The sequence below is a fragment of the Salmo trutta genome, chromosome 4 (genome assembly GCF_901001165.1).
Source record: "Salmo trutta chromosome 4, fSalTru1.1, whole genome shotgun sequence".
Taxonomy (NCBI): Eukaryota; Metazoa; Chordata; class Actinopteri; order Salmoniformes; family Salmonidae; genus Salmo; species Salmo trutta.
This window is the reverse complement of record NC_042960.1, coordinates 56,564,806-56,585,433: the sequence shown is the minus strand read 5'-3', so window position 1 is coordinate 56,585,433 and position 20,628 is coordinate 56,564,806. Positions and strand designations below refer to the sequence as shown.

At 44.9% G+C, this 20,628-nt stretch overlaps 1 protein-coding gene across 3 annotated transcripts in view; it reads left to right on the top strand.

Annotated features, from left to right (window-relative positions):
* The window catches only part of LOC115192671 (peroxisome proliferator-activated receptor alpha), a 59,876-nt gene extending 48,371 nt beyond the window's left edge, over nt 1–11,505 (top strand). For all 3 annotated transcript variants that reach the window (XM_029751430.1, XM_029751429.1, XM_029751431.1), the window contains exons 6-7: nt 8,682–9,138; nt 9,346–11,505. In XM_029751430.1, the coding sequence (XP_029607290.1) occupies nt 8,682–9,138; nt 9,346–9,590 (702 nt within the window). In that variant the 3' untranslated portion in view covers nt 9,591–11,505. The remainder of the gene's footprint in view (nt 1–8,681; nt 9,139–9,345) is intronic.
* Nucleotides 11,506–20,628: the final 9,123 nt, after the last annotated feature.

Sequence of the window (20,628 nt, the reverse complement as noted above, 5' to 3'; positions counted from 1 at the left end):
GCCGAAGAACGCCATCCCACCCGTGAAGCACGGGGGTGGCAGCATCATGTTGTGGGGGTGCTTTGCTGCAGGAGGGACTGGTGCACTTCACAAAATAGATGGCATCATGAGGGAGCAAAATGATGTGGATATATTGAAGCAACATCTCAAGACATCAGTCAGGAAGTTAAAACTTGGTCTCAAATGGGTCTTCCAAATGGACAATGACCCCAAGCATACTTCCAAAGATGTGGCAAAATGGCTTAAGGACAACAAAGTCAAGGTATTGGAGTGGCCATCACAAAGCCCTGACCTCAATCCCATAGAAAATTCGTGGGCAGAACTGAAAAAGTGTGTGCAAGTAAGGAGGCCTACAAACCTGACTCAGTTACACCAGGTCTGTCAGGAGGAATGGGCCAAAATTCACACAACTGATTGTGGGAAGCTTGTGGAAGGCTACCCGAAACTTTTGACCCAAGTTAAATAATTTAAAGGCAATGCTACCAAATACTAATTGAGTGTATGTAAACTTCTGACCCACTGGGAATGTGATGAAATAAAAGAAAGAAATAAAGCTGAAATAAATCATTCTCTCTACTATTATTCTGACATTTCACATTCTTAAAACAAAGTGGTGATCCTAACTGACCTAAAACAGGGAATCTTTACTAGGATTAAACATCAGGAATTGTGAAAAACTGAGTTTAAATGTATTTGGCTAAACTTCCGACTTCAACTGTATGTACTAAGAAATGTAAATTGAAAAAAGGTAAAAATAAACAAAGTGCAGCTAGTTTACAGTCTTTCCAGTTTAAGTTTGAAGTGATTGTGTTAGCTGTGTTGTTGGCTATCTACTCTGAACAACAGTGTCCTGACGAGAGAGCACATTTTCTATGCCAGGCGAAATCGCGCCTCATTAGCTCATTGTTATGGATGTATCCAAATAAAATGTCACTACAAAACAGCTTAAACAAACGCAAATGCAGCAACTGTTTTTATTCTGGCTGCACTGTTTGACGTGACCGGAAGTTAGCCGTAGTTGGTTAGCTACAGTAGCAAGCAAGGGATAAGAACGTTGGCAGCCAGTATGGCAATGGAACATTTAGAACGAACTACTGGGTCGCGTCCATAGATACAGAACAAAAAGACAATGACTGGGTCGCGTCTCTGGCAACTGAATATCAAATCAAATCAATGGCTAAAATACATTAGAATAGAATACAGTATATACATATGAGATCAGTAAAGCAGTTTGTAAACATTATTAAAGTGACTAGTGTTCCGTTATTAAAGTGGCCAGTGATTCCATGAATATGTATATAGGGAAGCAGCCTCTAAGGTGCAGGGTTGTGTAACCGGGTGGTAGCCGGCTAGTGATGGCTATTTAACAGTCTGATGGCCTTAAGATAAAAGCAGTTTTTCAGTCTCTCGGTCTCAGCTTTGATGCACCTGTACTGACCTCACCTTCTGGATGATAGCTCGGATGGTTGATGTCCTTGATGATCTTTTTGGACTTCCTGTGACATCGGGTGCTGTAGGTGTCCTGAAGGGCAGGTAGTGTGCCACCAGTGATGTGTTGGGCAAACAGCACCACCCTCTGGAGAACCCTGCGGTTTCGGGCGGTGCAGTTGCCGTACCAGGCGGTGATACAGCAAAACAGGATGCTCTCAATTGTGCATTTGTAAATGTTTTTGAGGGTCCTAGGGGCCAAGCCAAATTTCTTCAGCCTCCTGAGGTTGAAGAGGCACTGTTGCGTCTTCTTCGCCACACTGTCTGTGTGGGTGGACCATTTCAGATTATAAGTGATGTGTACGCCGAGGAACTTGAAGCTTTCCCCCTTCTCCACTGCGGTCCCGTCGATGTGGATAGGGGCGTGCTCCCTCTGCTGTTTTCTGAAGTCCACGATCAGCTCCTTCATTTTGTTGATGTTGAGGGAGAGGTTATTTTCCTGGCACCACTCCACCAGGGCCCTCACCTCCTCCCTGTAGGCTGTCCCGTCATTGTTTGTAATCAGGTCTCCTACTGTTGTGTCATTTGCAAACTTGATGATTGAGTTGGAGGCGTGCGTGGCCACGCAGTCATGGGGGAACAGGGAGTACAGGAGGGGGCTGAGTACGCACACCTGTGTTGAGGATAAGTGAAGTGGAGGTGTTGTTTCCAACCTTCACCACCTGGGGGCGGCCCATCAGGAACTCCAGGACCCAGTTGCACAGGGCGGGGTTCAAACCCAGGGCCCTGAGCTTAATGATGAGCTTGGAGGGTACTATGGTGTTGAAGGCTGAGCTATAGTCAATGAACAGCATTCTGATGTAGGTATTCCTCTTGTGCAGATGGGATAGGGCAGTGTGCAGTGTGATGGTGATTGCATCATCTGTGAATCTATTGAGGCAGTAAGCAAATGGCAGTAGGTCTAGGGCAGTGGTTCTTAACCTTGTTGGAGGTACTGACCCCCACCAGTTTCACATGCGCATTCACCGAACCCTTCTTAATTGGAAAAATACAATTCAAAACATAGGTATATATTTTACTGGTACACAAAATGAACCGTGCATCAACATCAGTGTTCAAAGAACAAAACCATTAAAACATGATTTTCACACAAAAACAAAAACATAATAATGACTATTTATTGTAAATCAGTGTGACTTCTGCTGTTGCCTTTCAGAGACCAGTTCAGAAATGCGCGGCTTCACCTTGGCAAGTGCCACTCTCATGTCATTTTCGCAACAAAGTCTGTTCCTTTTCTTCGTTTTTATGTCCAGCATCACGAATCATATGAGTCGGGTGTGTGTCTTGACCTCCGCCGAACCCCTGAGACTGACTCACCGAACCCCTGGGGTTCGATCGAACCCAGGTTAAGAACCACTGGTCTAGGGTGTCAGGTAAGGTAGAGGTGATATGATCCTGAACTAGCCTCTCAAAGCACTTCATTGTGACCTAAGTGAGTGCTAGTTCAGTCAGTTGTCATCCATGATTGTCTGCAGACCCTGCCACATAAGTCTCGTGTCTGAGCCATTGAATTGACTCCACTTTGTCTCTGTACTGACGTTTTGCCTGTTTGATTGCCTTACGGAGGGAATAAGTACACTGTTTTTATTCAACCATATTCCCAGTCACCTTGCCATGGTTAAATGCAGTTTTTTGCTATTTCAGTTTTGCAAGAATGCTGCCATCTATCCATTTCTGGTTTCGGTAGGTTTTAATAGTCACCTTGGGAACAACATCCCCTATACACTTCCTGATGAACTCAGTCACCGTGTCCGTGTAAACGTCAATGTTATTCTCATAGGCTACCCAGAACATATCAGAGTCCTTGTGATCAAAACAATCTTGAAGCATGGATTCTGATTGGTCAGACCAGCGTTGAATAGACCTTAGCACGGGTACTTCCTGTTCGAGTTTCTGCCTATAGGAAGGGAGGAGCAAAATGGAGTAGTGATCTGATTTGCCGAAGGGAGGGCAGGGTAGGGCCTGGTAGGCATCTCGAAAATGCGAGTAGCAGTGGTCTAGTGTTTTTCCTAAGCGAGTACTACAGTCAGTGTGTTGATAGAACTTCCATAGCGTTTTCTTTACATTTTCTTGGTTAAAATCCCAGCTACAATAAATGCGACCTCAAGATATGTGGTTTCCAGTTTCCATAAAGTCCAGTGTAGTTCCTTGAGGGCTGTTGTGGTATCGGCTTGAGGGAAAATATACAGTTTCTGTATGTTATCACAATCACACCATGAGTAGTTAACCATGAAACATACTCCCCCGCCTTTCTTCATTCCCGGAAAGTTCTTTACTCCTGTCTGCATGGACGGGAACAGTATATCCCGAGAGAGCCATGATTCCCTGAAACAGAGTATGTTACAGTCCCTTATGTCTCTCTGGAAGGAGATCCTTGCCCTGATCTCATCAACTTAATTGTCCAGAGACATTAGTGAGTAATATACTCGGAAGCGGTGGATGGTGTGCCCTCCTCCTGAGTCGGACTAGAAGTCCACTCCGAATACCTCTTCTCTTCTCTTCTGGCCACGTCTTGGAGCAGCCTCTGGGATAAGTTAAATTGCCCTGGGGGATACAAGTAAAGGATCCAATTCAGGAAAGTCGTATTCCTGGCCGTAATGCTGGTGAGTTACCACCGCTCTGATATCCAACATTTATTTCTGGCTGTATGTAATATTTTAAAAAACATTCTGGGCTAATAATGTAAGAAATAACACACCAAAAAAACAAAATACAGCAAAGTTGCTTAGGAGCTAGAAGCAGAGCTGCCACTGTTTGCAGGCGTGCCAATATATCTTGCAAACACCGGCTTTTCTGGCATTATCCCTTGACTATCCACTCAGAGTTCAGTAGTCTAGTCCAGTTACTAGTTACTAGAGTTAATGATAGTCTAGTCCAGTTGTTAGAAGTGATTCAGTCCAAGCAGCTAAGAGCATGGTTTGATCTTCTCCAAGTTTCCCAATGAGCTCATGGTATCACAGTGTTGTAAACAGTGAGCAGAAACTGTGGACCAACTACACTGTATGGATAGACACTCAGTTTAGCTTTAGCATAGCTTTTAGCATAGCCTTTAGCATAGCCTTTAGCAATGCCTTGAGGGGAGAGTGGGTTAAAGTTGAGCCTAAGGTGTAAGTTGAGCCAGGCTTGTTTGCAGGAAGCCATACAGTGCATTCATAAAGTATTCAGACCCATTTATTCAGGACATTTAGAGACATTTAGAGACATTTAGAGACTCCTGCGTTGTCTTGGCTGTATGTTGACGGTCATTGTCCTGTTGGAAGGTGAACCTTCGCCCCAGTCTGAGGTCCTGAGCGCTCTAGAGAAGATGTTCATCAAGGATCTCTACTGACTAGTCTCCCAGTCCCTGCTGCTAAAAAACATACCCACAGCATGATGATGCTACCACCATGCTTCACCATAGGGATGGTACCAGGTTTCCTCCAGATGTGACGCTTGGCATTCAGGCCAAATAGTTAAATCTTAGATTCATCAGACCAGAGAATATTGTTTCTCATGGTCTGAGAGTCCTTTAGGTGCCTTTTGCAAAACTCTAAGCAGGATGTCATGTGCCTTTTACTGAGGAGTGGCTTCCGTCTGGCCACTCTACCATAAAGGCCTGATTGGTGGAGTGTTGCAGAGATGGTTGTCCTTCTAGAAGGTTCTCCCATCTCCACAGAGGAACTCTGGAGGTCTATCAGAGTGACCATCGGGTTGTTGGTCACCTCCCTGACCAAGGCCCTTCTCCTCCGATTGTTCAGTTTGGCAGGTGGACAGCTCTAGGAATAGTCTTGGTGGTTCCAAACTTCTTCCATTTAAGAATGGGGCCACAGTGTTCTTGGGAACCTTCAATGCTGCAGAAATGTTTTGGTACCCTTCCCCAGATCTGTCTCAGAGCTCTAAGGACAATTCCTTAGACCTCATGGCTTGGTTTTTGCTCTGGCATGCACTGTCAACTGTGGGACCTTATATAAACATGGTGTGTGCCTTTCCAAATCATGTCTAATCAATAGAATTTACCACAGGTGGACTCCAATCAAGTTGTAGAAACATCTCAACGATGGTCAATGGAAACATGGATGCACCTGAGCTCAATTTCGAGTCTCATAGCAAAAGGTCTGAATACTTATGTAAATAAGGTATTTCTGTTTTGTATTTTTAATACATTTGCAAAAAACAATTTTTAACTGTTTTTTCTTTGTCATTATGGGATATTGTGTGTAGATTGATGAGGGACATTTTTTATTTAATACATTTTAGAATAAGGCTGTAATGTAACAACATTTGGAAAAAGGGAAGGGGTCCAAATGCACTGTACACAAAATTAATCATGTGACCAAATATTTAGGAAGAGGTCATAATTTCATGCAGTCTGTGGAGGAAGAAACCACATTGAAAAAGTGATAAGAAAGTTATGTCCAAAAAAGTGATTTTCGCCAAGTCAAATGAATTTATTGTGTTAGAGGTTTGATGATACTTGTATCTAAACCAGTGGTTCCCAACCAGGGGTACTAGGACCCCTGGGGGTACTTGGCCTATCAGCTGGGGGTACTTGAGAAGACTCATAAGACCATAGACCTACTGGTAAAATGTACATGAGGGGTACTTCAGGGATACTCCGGGCACAGCCAAATTCAGTTGGTGTTGATCTAAACCAAAGTAGCTAATTTTAAGATTGTTCTATACATCAGTTGGGGTCTTTATAAGCTTCAATATGAGGTCCTAAATCTAGCATGAAAGTGCATCCTTGTAGCTGTGTGAGCTAATATAGTTAAAAGGTTTGCCTTGGGGTAAGTTGAGCCGTTGGCCATGGAGAAAATTTTGCCAATGTTGGAGCCAATGGCAAGTTAAGCAAATTAAAGTGTTTTCTTACCAGGCGTAATGCAAGGCATTATTGCAGGGATATCAGGTAACAACAGGGCCTGGCCTATGTTAAAAGTGTAATAAAAAGTACAAAGTGTTTGTTTGTTACACCCCTTTTGCCCTCAGAACAGCCTCAATTCGTCGGGGCATGGACACTAAAAGGTGTCGTATGCGTTCCACAGGGATGCAGGCCCATGTTGACTTCGATGCTTCCCACAGTTGTGTCAAGTTGGCTGGTTGTCCAGGTGGTGGACCATTCTTGATACACACAGGAGACTATTGAGCGTGAAAAACCCAGCAGCGTTGAAGATCTCGACACACTCAAACTGGTGTGCCTAGCACCTACTACCATACCCCGTTCAAAGCCACTTAAGTATTTTGTCTTGACCTTTCATCTTCTGAATGGCACACACACAATCCATGTCTCAATTCTCTCAAGGCTTAAAGTTCCTTCTTTAACTTGTCTCCACCCCTTCATCTACACTGATTGAAGTGGATTTAACAAGTTTCATCAATAAGGGATCATAGCTTTGTCATGGAAATCTTTTGTACACAGTGTATATAGATATTTATTTTATTTAAAAAATACAATATTTCCCTTGACGGAGTGATGCAGAATGTAAAAAATTTCTCAATTTACCCAAACACTCTCCAGTACACTGTAAAAAAAAAAAGCTAATGTCACGCCCTGACCTTAGAGATCCTTTTATGTCTCTATTTTGGTTGGTCAGGGCGTGAGTTGGGGTGGGCATTCTATGTCCTTTTTTCTATGTTTGGTATTTCTTTGTTTCGGCCGGGTATGGCTCTCAATCAGGGACAGCAGTACACCGTTGTTGCTGATTGGGAGCCATACTTAGGCAGCCTGTTTTCCTTTGGGTTTTGTGGGTGGTTATTTTCTGTTTAGTCATTTGTTACCTGACAGAACTGTTTGGCTGTTGTCTTTTGTTTATTTTGTAAAGTGTTCTCTTTTTCCATTAAATTACAAAGATGAGCACTAACCACACTGTGCCTTGGTCTACTCCATTCAACAGCCGTTACAGCTAACTTAATCAATTGTTTAATCAGCATTATTCTGTGAGTTGAGTGGACTTCAAATGGGCAAGAATTGGAGCTAATGTGTTAAAGTTTGTTCACTCAACTGTATATTGGTTCAGCAATATTCCCAAATGTTGAGCAAACACAATCCTATTGCAGCTGGTTGCCTTACAATTATAAGTTGAATATTTTTTCATTATTTTTACAGTGTCTTGCCTTCTGCATACAGTATGCACAGATTGAACACATTTTCTGTTGTTGATCAAGCGGCTCTGCCTTTCACCCAGTTGCCACCATCAACAATACTATTTTGGCATGCATTGCCAGTCAAATGTTGGGAGCGTATCATATTGTGAGTTGAGTAAACTGTGTTTAGCACGGAGTTTATTGTTTGCGCAGCATTAACGTATCAGAGCTCTGGGTTTGATATACAGGAGCAGGTGCTGGATTGGCACCTGTGGGAACTTTCCCCACTGCATCTCTGGTAGTGTAGCCTACTTCCAAAACAACCCCACCAAAACAGTGACCCACAGACAGTTGTTTAGCAGCCTTACACTCTAAAAACAAACGTGTTATTTTTTAACCCGTTGCAAAGCAGAGTTAGATAACTGTTGAGTTTATTTAAGTAAGTAAACACAGTCCTTGTGTATTTCCGGTTGGAAACATGTTGAGTTGGTGTCTTTGCAGTGCTTGTTGAGGAACACAGGCAGCAGTGTTTTTGTAAGACATGGCTCCATCTCTAAGGGTACACACGTGATTACTGTATATTAGATTTGCCTGTTTGTTTTGCTACAGCTTAGGACATCACAGCTAATCTTGACCCTGTTTGCCCTGTCCCTAAACATATTTCAGTAGAAACAAGTTAACCTCGCCAGATTCATAACGGCAATAACATACATTATAGGTTTTGAGACGGGGGAGTTCTTAATTTACTCTAGGATCAAGGACAGGGCTCAGATTATGTCACAATAAGGATTTAAACTTCCTGAAATAACATATTTCCTTCCTTTCTGTCAGTAAATGTTATTTAGGCTGTCTATCCTTACATGTAGGCAGGACTGTTTTTGTAACATATGGTTCCTCACTCTAGTAGTAGTAATATTGCAAATACCTGTCCTTTTCCACAGGGTCTTTCTAGGGGCAAGTGTTTGAAATAGGGCCATTCCTATCTACCAACGTTGCTACATAATGGGCTGTCATTCATTACACATGACTACAGACTATGGCCCAGATTCAATCCGGAGCGTGGAAGATCCGTGCTTTAGCTCAATTAAAATGCATGTCTCCTCACCACCCTGTCTCCCTTCATGCCCCTGCAGCCATTTGTCATCCACGACATGGATACCCTCCAGCTGGCAGAGCAGACCCTCGTTGCCAAGATGGTGGGCACGGCTGGGGGCCATCTGCTGGAGAAGGAGGCTGAGGTACGCATCTTCCACTGCTGCCAGTGCACCTCCGTGGAGACGGTCACAGAGCTGACTGAGTTCGCCAAGTCTGTCCCCGGCTTCTCAAGCCTGGACCTGAACGACCAGGTGACTCTGCTGAAGTATGGAGTGTATGAGGCGCTGTTCGCCCTGCTGGCCTCATGTATGAACAAGGACGGCCTCCTGGTGGCCTACGGATCGGGCTTCATCACCAGGGAGTTTCTCAAGAGTCTGAGGAGGCCTTTCAGCGACATGATGGAACCCAAGTTCCAGTTCGCCATGAAGTTCAACGGGCTGGAGCTGGATGACAGTGACCTGGCCCTGTTTGTGGCCGCCATCATCTGCTGCGGAGGTAAGAGAGAGAGAGGTAGAGGCTAGGATCTGGGGTTAATGACCACTAATTGGTAGTTACCACTAATTGGTAGTTAATTACTAGTGTTATTACTGATCTTCTTGATGGATTTGCTCTTCAGCTCTATGCCAATCATAATGTCTCTTCTTGGATTGGCATAATCCACCTTCTTTCTCTAATTTTTCTGTCCTCTTTCTTCTCCCTCAGACCGTCCCGGCCTGGTGAACGTTGGCCACATTGAGCGCATGCAGGAGAACATTGTTCAGGTGCTGCGGCTCCACCTGCTGGCCAACCACCCAGACGACACCTTCCTCTTCCCCAAGCTGCTGCAGAAACTGTCCGACCTCCGGCAGCTGGTCACCGAGCACGCTCAGTTGGTCCAGGAGATCAAGAAAACAGAGGACATGTCGCTCCACCCCCTGCTGCAGGAGATCTACAGAGACATGTACTGAGATACTGAGCCTAGAGAGGAGGTTGGGGGCTGGGTCACACACCCACCTCACCCTCCATTTTGGGGACATGTACTGAGTTTAGAAAGGAGGTTGCCCTCCATTTTGGGGACACATGCGTGAACAGTCTCTCTGAATAGTCCCACCATGAAAGGATGGAACCACTGGACCCCCAGATGCAGGGTTGCTCATCTTTCAGACAGGACTGGACAGGACAATAGGACTATATTCTGGGCACCTGTGGTGGCATCCACTACTCCCACAGGGACCTATAGGGCCATATTACCTGTGTGGACGGGCAATGTGAAGCTGAATTGAGTGTCCTGTTCCAGTGTTTGTCCTAACTAGAGAACATGTATTTGGCTGGGTTTAGACACCTTTGGCCAACGTCAGAAAGAAGTACACGGATCAAATAATCAATGGCTTGTTTAGATAACAGTGGCTGTGTTTAGACAGGCAGCCCAATTCTGATATTTTTTGTACTAATTGGTCTTTTGACCAATCAGATCAGCTCTGAAAAAGATCTGATATGAAAAGATCTGATGTGACTGGTCAAAATACCAATTTGTGGGAAAAAGATCAGAATTGGGCTGCCTGTCTAAATGCAGCATATGATTCAGTCAGACTATAGCCACCAGAGTCCCTGCTAGAGGGGATCCCTTTCCTATACGGTACACACATCTCTGACCTAATCAGGCCCTTGAGTGATGAACAGCAGGACGTATCGACAGAATCACCACTCCAGCAGTATGTTTATAACTATGTCATTTTGTAACGAACTTCAGAGTAAGAGAAAAGAATGATAATGTTGCACACCTATTTTGCAGTAAAGACACCCACGCGACTTCAATGCCGAATACAGACTTCAGATGTGAGTGACTGTGTCTCACAGTAAGGCAGCTTTTTAGCGATTGGATGTCCTCCCCCAGTGAGGTTATGGGATTGCATGGTCAATGAGGTCCTCATGAGTGTCTGTCTCTCTCACTGCCAGTGTGTGTGTGTCTCTCCTATATTCAGTTTCCTAATACATCACACTGTACCAGGTTACTGTCCCTCAGACGTGTCTGCAGCGGCTCAAAATCCAACTCACAGTACAAGTAAATATAACATATTGCTTAATTCATTTTGGGAAACCTCTCCTGTGTGTTTTCAAGCTCTTGCTCCTGCTTAGGCTATAACTAATCATGTCTTAGAAATTTGGATTCCTCCGGGGGGAAAAAACGACTTTAGCTATAATTGTTCATTTAACATTTGCATATTTGCTAATGTTATCATGAATGAGGCTACAGAGTTTCAGAAAGTGCTCCCCCTATATCCCACTGAGTTTTTAGTCCTTTGCTCTTTTGGGCAAAGACCCACAGCCTCAGATGGAGGGACACATTATTGGCCTCCACAGGCCTCCGTTGTTCAAACGTCAGTTACTCATCAGTCATATTTCGACCGAGAATTCACTATGTGCTTTTTAGTGATGGTTTCACATACCTTGCCCTTCATCTCATTTTCCTCTCCTATCTAGACCAAACTCTTACATGGAGGCTTTGGTGTGCATTATATTCATTTTATAAAACCAAGGTGAAGCTCAATGATTTCAAAGATTTTTCATTTTCAATACTTTCACAAACAAAAGTAAACAAACTACCATGTCAATAGTGTCCCCCCACCATTCAGAACATGGCCCCATCAGGACATTTGTTTGTAAGTGGTTTGATTTCATTCAAAACAGACTGACTTGGAAATGACCAATCAGAGATTCACTGTGTAAATGCACCCACAACGCAACACTAAAGCACAGTGTAGTTACGAGATATGATATGAGACTCTTTTATATACTGTAATATTTGGCACTCCATCTTGTTTTGTATACTGGTATTAAAGGGCTAATATGATTTCAAACTGTAATAAAACCTTAACAAAGGCAGATTTACAGCATTTTAAGCCATTAACAAGACAGCCTTCTCTCTCTCTCTCTCTCTCTCTCTCTCTCTCTCTCTCGCGCTCTCTCGCTCTCTCTCCTCTCCTCTCTCTCTCTCTCTCTCTCTCCTCTCTCTCTCTCTCTCCTCTCTCTCTCTCTCTCTCTCTCTCTCTCTCTCTCTCTCTCTCTCTCTCTCTCATTACTCCATAGACTAGTTGTTTTAGTCTAGTAGAGATTAAATACTAAAACTGCCTCATCAAACCAGCCATCAATCCTTCACAGAACTGTTGGGAATGTTTCAAAGACAGAATGAAATAATCCTTCATGTGTGCATGCTTTTCTGATGGAAAGGATATACAGTACGTGTGTATATTTTCTGTGAGGGAATGTTTTTTGTTCTTTGCTTACCGTAGCAAATTCTCATGAATCCACAAATCAATGTTTTTTATTGGTGTAATGGACCTAGCTTCACTCTCTGCACCATGTTGTATTAATGCTTTGTACATAGATTCAGTGATTATGTGATTGCTTGCCCCAACTATAACCAGAGGTATGCAAGATACTAACTATTATTGGGTATGTTTTGTATTCCTTTTTGTCTGGTAAATACCTTTCAATGTTTTAAATGGTACAGAAATGTAGGTATGTTTTTGATTAAGCGCTACCTAATTTGACAATGTTATAATTGAGTTGGATCATATTTTTATACTAAAGCATATATATATATATATATATATATATATATATATATATATCATATATATATCAGAAATTGATTTGTTGAATAACTAGGTTGAAAAATGCAATGTAAATAGAGTAGCTAAGTATCTGGTGATACAACCATAGATGTGATTCCCAATGGGGACATTCCTTTGGTTAATTCCCACACTAGAGAGAGAGAGAGAGAGAGAGAGTTAACATGTTCTCTATGTGCTGTGCTTCGCTGTAGGGATACTAAAAGCACTCATAGCAAATATCAAGACTTGAACGCAAAACCTTTCATGGGTTATTGACACTATATTTTCACTCAACAACATGATCTGGATATATTGTTTGTCTTGAACATGCATAAGTAAATCATCAGCGTTAAGACTGGTAATAAGCTATCATGGCACAGATCCTACATCAATACTGCAGGTTTCCTTCTATGCTATGGTCTCAGGTGGAAGATTAGGTCATAAAGGGGATGATTAGGGTGTCATTTCACTATACTGAACATAAATGCTCCATAACTGCATCATTATGTTCTTCAAGCCAAACGGTTTGTTGTTTTTGTGGCCCTACTATATCCCTTCTCTGTTTTGATACATGTACAGTATATAGAACATTACACACTCATAACTTGTCCACAATGAACAGTGATTTAATTACAGCTAAATGCAGTAAAGATGCAGTATATTGTTTATTAGAAACTGGGTGTTTCGAACCCTGAATGCTGATTGGCTGATATATCAGACCATATACCACGGGTATGATGACAAAACATGTATTTTTACTGCCCTAATTACGTTGGTAACCAGTTTATAATAGCAGTAAGGCACCTCTGGGGTTTGTGGTATATGGCCAATATACCACGGCTAAGGGCTGTATCCAGGCACTCCGCGTTGCGCATAAGAACATGGTATATTGGCCGTATACCACACCCCCTCTGGCCTTATTGCTTAATTAACATGCTTCCCCTGTATCAAGCGTTTTACTGGCTTCCCTCCTCACTCGCTGCTGTGTTCTAACTTACTTAATTATAATCATGCCATATGTTAGATGACTGAATTTCAAGCTGCCTGTAATGGCAGTTCTACAAGATCTATTTTTCTGGATTGTCAGACCTCTGCAGAATGCAACGCTGCTTTAATCCACTAGATTCTAGAATCACAAGGTGAACAGAACACATTAGGGATTAAACTCAACCCGTGCCTTAACCTATGACATACAACACTAGACACAATAGAGTAAAGTAAAGCTGCACACAGTTCTGTACAGTTCTGTGTCCCCAGCTAGAAGCTGCTGGTATGGATATGATACTACACAGTACAGAGATACACAAAGAGAGGATATGGCGTCATGACAGAATTAGGGAAGGTATCAAAATTGTGATAGGCAGACAGACCATTGTTGAATCTGAGGAACATAACTACTGTTTGGAATTACATTCCTCCACATTAGAGAGGTCGCTCTCTTGCAATAGTGTAAATACAAACAAGATTATATAATGGTTCAAACACTAGAGCAAAAACCCAGAGGAGAAGTTATGTGATTGGTAAATTGAAGATGTCTGCTACCCTTAAGGATCTATATTGTTTTGTGTTGAACTGACAAGGGACTTTTGACAAGTATCAGGGAAAATATTGTGTCCCTTAGTTTATACTAGCTCAGGACATAGCGAGGTACTGTTCTTCTTTTTTTATTTTTCAAGTGAGTTTATAGTGCCCTGCCATACAGCACAGATATAATAATAATAATAATAATAATAATAATAATAAATACAACTCTGCAGAAATGATGAGTGCAGAAGATATAGGAAAAAGGTTTGTATTTTGTAGTAAAGAGTTGATGCAGTGTTTTTATGGCTAGTGTCATGCAAAGAGACTGGAGACAGTCTTTGGATGCTTTGTTTATGTATACTGTGGCTTGGTAACAATAAAGTACATGTTTGATGAATGTTTATCTAGTAATTTAAACAACAAACAAGTTGACTTTGAATAGATTGACAAATAAAATTATTTCAAAATCCAACGTTATTGTCCATCTATTTCAAGTAAATAATAACATCTGACTGATGGTGAGAGCTGAATAAATTAAAGAAGGCTGCATATTGGTAACTGACAAAATAAAGGAAACAGAAACGCCAACATAAAGCTTTTTAATAGGGCATTGGGCCACCACAAGCCGCCAGAACAGCTTCAATGCACCTTGGCATAGATTCTACAAGTGTCTTGAACTCTATTGGAGGGATGCAACACCAATCTTCCGCAAGGAATGGTGGTGGTGGTGTAAAACTCAGGCGCCGCTCCAGAATCTCCCATAAGTGTTCAATTGGGTTGAGATCTGGTGACTGAGATGGCTATGACATATGGTTTACATCGTTTTCATGCTCATCAAACCATTCAGTGACCACTCGTGCCCTGTGGATGGGGGCATTGTCATCCTGGAAGAGACCATTCCCATCAGGATAGAAATGTTTCACCATAGGTTGAAAGCGATCACTCAGAATGGCTGTGTATTTATTGCCGTTTTCCTTGCCCTCTAAGAGGTTGAGTGGAACTAAATCAAGCCTGGACAATACACCCCACACCATAAAAGCTCAAACAACTCAAGTGTTTTCTTTATTTTGGCAGTTACCTGTAAATGTATGAGGCCATGGGATGTTGAGATTGAGGACTCCATCTGCTTGTCTTCAGATACAACTGCAAATGATGTCTTAAATTGTGCAATCTCTCAGACGCACGTAACATAAATGGTATCATAGCGTCTGTCAACAGACTGTGGGATCAGGATGCGACAACTAAAGATGAATATTGTTACGGTACTCAGATCTTTCGTCACTGATCATTTTTCAGAAATCACGATTTTGCAGGTGCTCGCATCTTTTAAATTTCAGAAGGAAAGGTTGACATGTGGACCATAGACTTTCCTGAAACTTGCACAGAGAGGGGGTGGGGCTACGGCCCTCGTTCTAGTATATTTTCTAACATACCTGCCCCCAGAACTAAACCGAGCAACTGACGCAATTAAACACGATTTCTGTTCTGGGTTTCAAAGTGTGTACACTACATGACCAAAAGTATGTGGACACCTGCTCGTCGAACATCACATTCCAAAATGATGGGCATTAACATAGAGTCGGTCCCTTCTTTGCTGCTATAACAGCCTCCACTCTTCTGGGAAGGCTTTCCACTAGATGTTGGAACATTGCTGCAAGCACTTTCTTCCATTCAGCATCAAGAGCATTAGTGAAGTCCGGCACTGATGTTGGGCGATTATCCCTGTCTCACTGTCTGGGTTCCAATTAATCCCAAAGGTGTTCGATGGCGTTAAGGTCAGGGCTCTGTGCAGGCCAGTCAAGTTCTTACACAACGATCTCGGCAAACCATTTCTGTTTGGACCTCGCTTTGTGCACAGGGGCATTGTCATGCTGAAACAGGAAAGGGGCCTTCCTCAAATTTTTGCAACAAAGTTGGAAGCACAGAATCATTGTATGTTGTAGCATTACTATTTCCCTTCACTGGAACTAAGGGGCCTTGCCCGAACCACAAAAAAAAGCCTCAAACCATTATTCCTCCTCCATCAAACTTTATCGTTGACACTATACATTGGGGCAGGTAGCGTTCTCCTGGCATCCACCAAATTCAGATTCATTAGTCGGACTGCCAGATGGGGAAGCGGGATTCATCACTCCAGAGAACGCGTTTCTACTGCTCCAGAGTCCACTGGCGGCGGGCTTTACACCACTCCAGCCGACGCTTGGCGTTGCCCATGGTAATGTTAGGCTTGTGTGCGGCTGCTCGGACATGAAAACCCCTTTCATGAAGCTGGTGACGAACAGTTCTTGTTCTGACCTTGTTTCAAGAGGCAGTTTGGAACTCGGTAGTGAGTGTTGCAATCCCAGGACAGAAATGTTTTACGCACTTCCACACTTGGCGGTCCCGTTCTATGAGCTTGTGTGGTCTACCACTTCGCGGCTGAGCCGTTGTTGCTCCTAGACGTTTCCACTTCACAATGACAGCACTTACAATTGACCGGGACAGCTCTAGCAGGGCAGAAATTTGACGAACTGACTTGTTGTAAATGTGAAATCCTATGACGGTGCCAAGTTGAAAGTCACTGAGCTCTTCAGTAAGGCCAGTCTACTGCCAATGTTTGTCTATGGAGATTGAATGAGTGTATGCTCGATTGTATACACCTCTCTGCAACGGTTGTGGCTGAAATAGCCAAATCCACTCATTTGAAGGGATGTCCACATACTTTTGTATATACAGTTGAAGTCGGAAGTTTACATAGACCTTACCCAAATACACTGCTCAAAAAATAAAGGGAACACTAAAATAACACATCCTAGATCTGAATGAATGAAATAATCTTATTAAATACTTTTTTCTTTACATAGTTGAATGTGCTGACAACAAAATCACACAAAAATAATCAATGGAAATCCAATTTATCAACCCATGGAGGTCTGGATTTGGAGTCACACTCAAAATTAAAGTGGAAAACCACACTACAGGCTGATCCAACTTTGATGTAATGTCCTTAAAACAAGTCAAAATGAGGCTCAGTTGTGTGTGTGGCCTCCACGTGCCTCCATGACCTCCCTACAACGCCTCGGCATGCTCCTGATGAGGTGGCGGATGGTCTCCTGAGGGATCTCCTCCCAGACCTGGACTAAAGCATCCGCCAACTCCTGGACAGTCTGTGGTGCAATGTGGCGTTGATGGATGGAGCGAGACATGCTGTCCCAGATGTGCTCAGTTGGATTCAGGTCTGGGGAACGGGCGGGCCAGTCCATAGCATCAATGCCTTCCTCTTGCAGGAACTGCTGACACACTCCAGCCACATGAGGTCTAGCATTGTCTTGCATTAGGAGGAACCCAGGGCCAACCGCACCAGCATATGGTCTCACAAGGGGTCTGAGGATCTCATCTCGGTACCTAATGGCAGTCAGGCTACCTCTGGCGAGCACATGGAGGCCCCCCAAAGATATGCCACCCCACACCATGACTGACCCACCGCCAAACCGGTCATGCTGGAGGATGTTGCAGGCAGCAGAACGTTCTCCACGGCGTCTCCAGACTCTGTCACGTCTGTTACATGTGCTCAGTGTGAACCTGCTTTCATCTGTGAAGAGCACAGTGGCGAATGTGCCAATCTTAGTGTTCTCTGACAAATGCCAAACGTCCTGCACGGTGTTGGGCTGTAAGCACAACCCCCACCTGTGGACGTCGGGCCCTCATACCACCCTCATGGAGTCTGTTTCTGACCGTTTGAGCAGACACATGCACATTTGTGGCCTGCTGGAGGTCATTTTGCAGGGCTCTGGCAGTGCTCCTCCTGCTCCTCCTTGCACAAAGGCGGAGGTAGCGGTCATGCTGCTGGGTTGTTGCCCTCCTACGGCCTCCTCCACGTCTCCTGATGTACTGGCCTGTCTCCTGGTAGCGCCTCAAATGCTCTGGACACTACGCTGACAGACACAGCAAACCTTCTTGCCACAGCTCGCATTGATGTGCCATCCTGGATGAGCTGCACTACCTGAGCCACTTGTGTGGGTTGTAGACTACGTCTCATGCTACCACTTGAGTGAAAGCACCGCCAGCATTCAAAAGTGACCAAAACATCAGCCAGGAATAGGAACTGAGAAGTGGTCTGCGGTCACCACTCCTTTATTGGGGGTGTCTTGCTAATTGCCTATAATTTCCACCTGTTGTCTATACATTTGCACAACAGCATGTGAAATTTATTGTCAATCAGTGTTGCTTCCTAAGTGGACAGTTTGATTTCACAGAAGTGTGATTGACTTGGAGTTACATTGTGTTGTTTAAGTGTTCCCTTTATTTTTTTGACCAGTGTACATTTAAACTCAGTTTTTCACAATTCCTGACATTTAATCCTAGTAAAAATGCCCTGTCTTAGGTCAGTTAGGATCACCACTTTATTTTAAGAATGTGAAATGTCAGAATAATAGTAGAGAGAATTATTTATTTCAGCTTTTATTTCTTTTCATTTTCACATTCCCTGTGGGTCAGAAGTGTACATACACTCAATTAGTTTTTGATAGGATTGCCTTTAAATTGTTTAACTTGGGTCAAACGTTTCGGCTAGCCTTCCACAAGCTTCCCACAATAAGTTGGGTGAATTTTGGCCCATTCCTCTTGACAGGGCTGGTGTAACTGAGTCAGGTTTGTAGGCCTCCTTGCTCGCACACGCTTTTTCAGTTCTGCCCACAGATTTCCCATAGGATTGAGGTCAGGGCTTTGTGATGGTCACTCCAATACCTTGACTTTGTTGTCCTTAAGCCATTTTGCCACAACTTTGGAAATATGCTGGGGGTCAAATGGAAATGGAAGACCCATTTGGGACCAAGCTTTAACTTCCTGACTGATATCTTGAGATGTTGCTTCAATATATACACATAATTTTCCTCCCTCATGATGCCATTTATTTTGTGAAGTACACCAGTCCCTCGTGCAGCAAAGCACCCCCGCAACATGATGCTGCCACCCCCGTGCTTCACGGTTGGGATGGTGTTCTTCGGCTTGCAAGCCTCCCCAATTTTCCTCCAAACATAACGATGGTCATTATGGCCAAACAGTTCTATTTTTGTTTCATCAGACCAGAGGACATTTCTCCAAAAATTATGATCTTTGTCCCCATGTGCAATTGCAAACCATAGTCTGGCTTTTTTATTGCGGTTTTGGAGCAGTGGCTTCTTCCTTGCTGAGCCGCCTTTCAGGTGATGTCGATATTCAACTCGTTTTACAGTGGATATAGAAACTTTTGTACCTGTTTCCTCCAGTATCTTCACAAGGTCCTTTGCTGTTGTTCTAGGCTTGATATGCACTTTTCGCACCAAAGCACTTTCATCTCTAGGAGACAGAACGCTTCTCCTTCCTGAGCGGTATGACGGCTGCGTGGTCCCATGGTGTTTATACTTGCGTACTATTGTTTTTACAGATAAACGTGTGTAACGGCTGTCGGGAGAGAGAGTAGACCAAGGCGCAGCGGAGTTAGTGTTCATCATAGTTATTTAATTAACGTAAGAACACGATACAAAAAACAAGAAAACCGACAGCCAAAACAGTCCTGTCTGGTGCGAAACGAAACAGAAACAATTACCCACAAAACCCCAACGGAAAAACAGGCACTTATGTGTGACTCCCAATCAGCAACAACCAACAACAGCTGTGACTGAATGGAAGCCACACGGCCAAAATCAATGAAACAGACAACATAGAAAATGAACATAGAACGCCCACCCAATGTAACACCCTGGCCTAACCAAAATAAAGAACAAAAACCCCTCTCTATGGCCAGGGCGTTACAGTACCCCCCCCCCCCCCAAGGTGCGGACTCCGACCGCAAAACCTGACTCTGAAGGGGAGGGTCCGGGTGGGCCTTCTTATGGCGGCGGCTCAGGTGCGGGACATGGCCTCCACTCCACCCTCGGCGTTGCCCACTTAGGTAGCGCCACTGGCCACGCCGGAGGACTGGTGGGCGACCCCGGCTACGACCGGCTGGCGGGTGGCGATGGCTGCACCTGGCTGGCGGGCGGCAATGGCTGCATCGGACAGGCGGGCGGCTCCGGACAGGCGGGCGGCTCTGGCGGCACCGGACTGGCGGGCGGCTCTGGCGGCTCCGGACTGGCGGGCGGCTCTGGCGGCTCCGGACTGGCGGGCGGCTCTGGCGGCTCCGGACAGGCGGGCGGCTCTGGCGGCTCCGGACTGGCGGGCGGCTCTGGCGGCTCCGGACTGGCGGGCGGCTCTGGCGGCTCCGGACAGGCGGGCGGCTCTGGCGGCTCCGGACAGGCGGGCGGCTCTGGCGGCTCCGGACAGGCGGGCGTCTCTGGCGGCTCCGGACTGACGGGCGGCTCCGGCGGCTCCGGACTGGCGGGCGGCTCTGGCGGCTCCGGACTGGCGAGATCCACTGGAGGCCTGGTCCGTGGAGGAGGCACAGGCTTAACCAGGATGGGGAGACCCACTGGAGGCCTGGTCCGAGGAGGAGGCACAGGATAAACCGGGCTATGGGGGAGCACTGGAGTTCTGGTACGTAGGCTCCTTACCCACACTCCAGGCTGAATGCCCACTTTGGCCCTGCACGGGCGGAGTGCAGGCATTGGGCGAACTGGGCCCTCCCAGCGTTCTGGAGACACAGTGCGCAGAGCCGGTGCAGGATAACCTGGACCGAAAAGGCGCACCGGAGACCAGACGCGCTGAGCTGGCACAACCCGTCCTGGCTCGATGCCTGCACTCACATGGCACTTGCGGGGGGCTGGCCTATAGCGCACCGGGCTATGAACGCGTACTGGGGACACCGTGCGCTTTACCGCATAACACGGTGTCTGACCAGTACTGCGCTGCCTCCTGTAAGCACGGGGAGTTGGCTCAGGTCTACCGCCTGACTCCGCCAATCTCCCCGTGT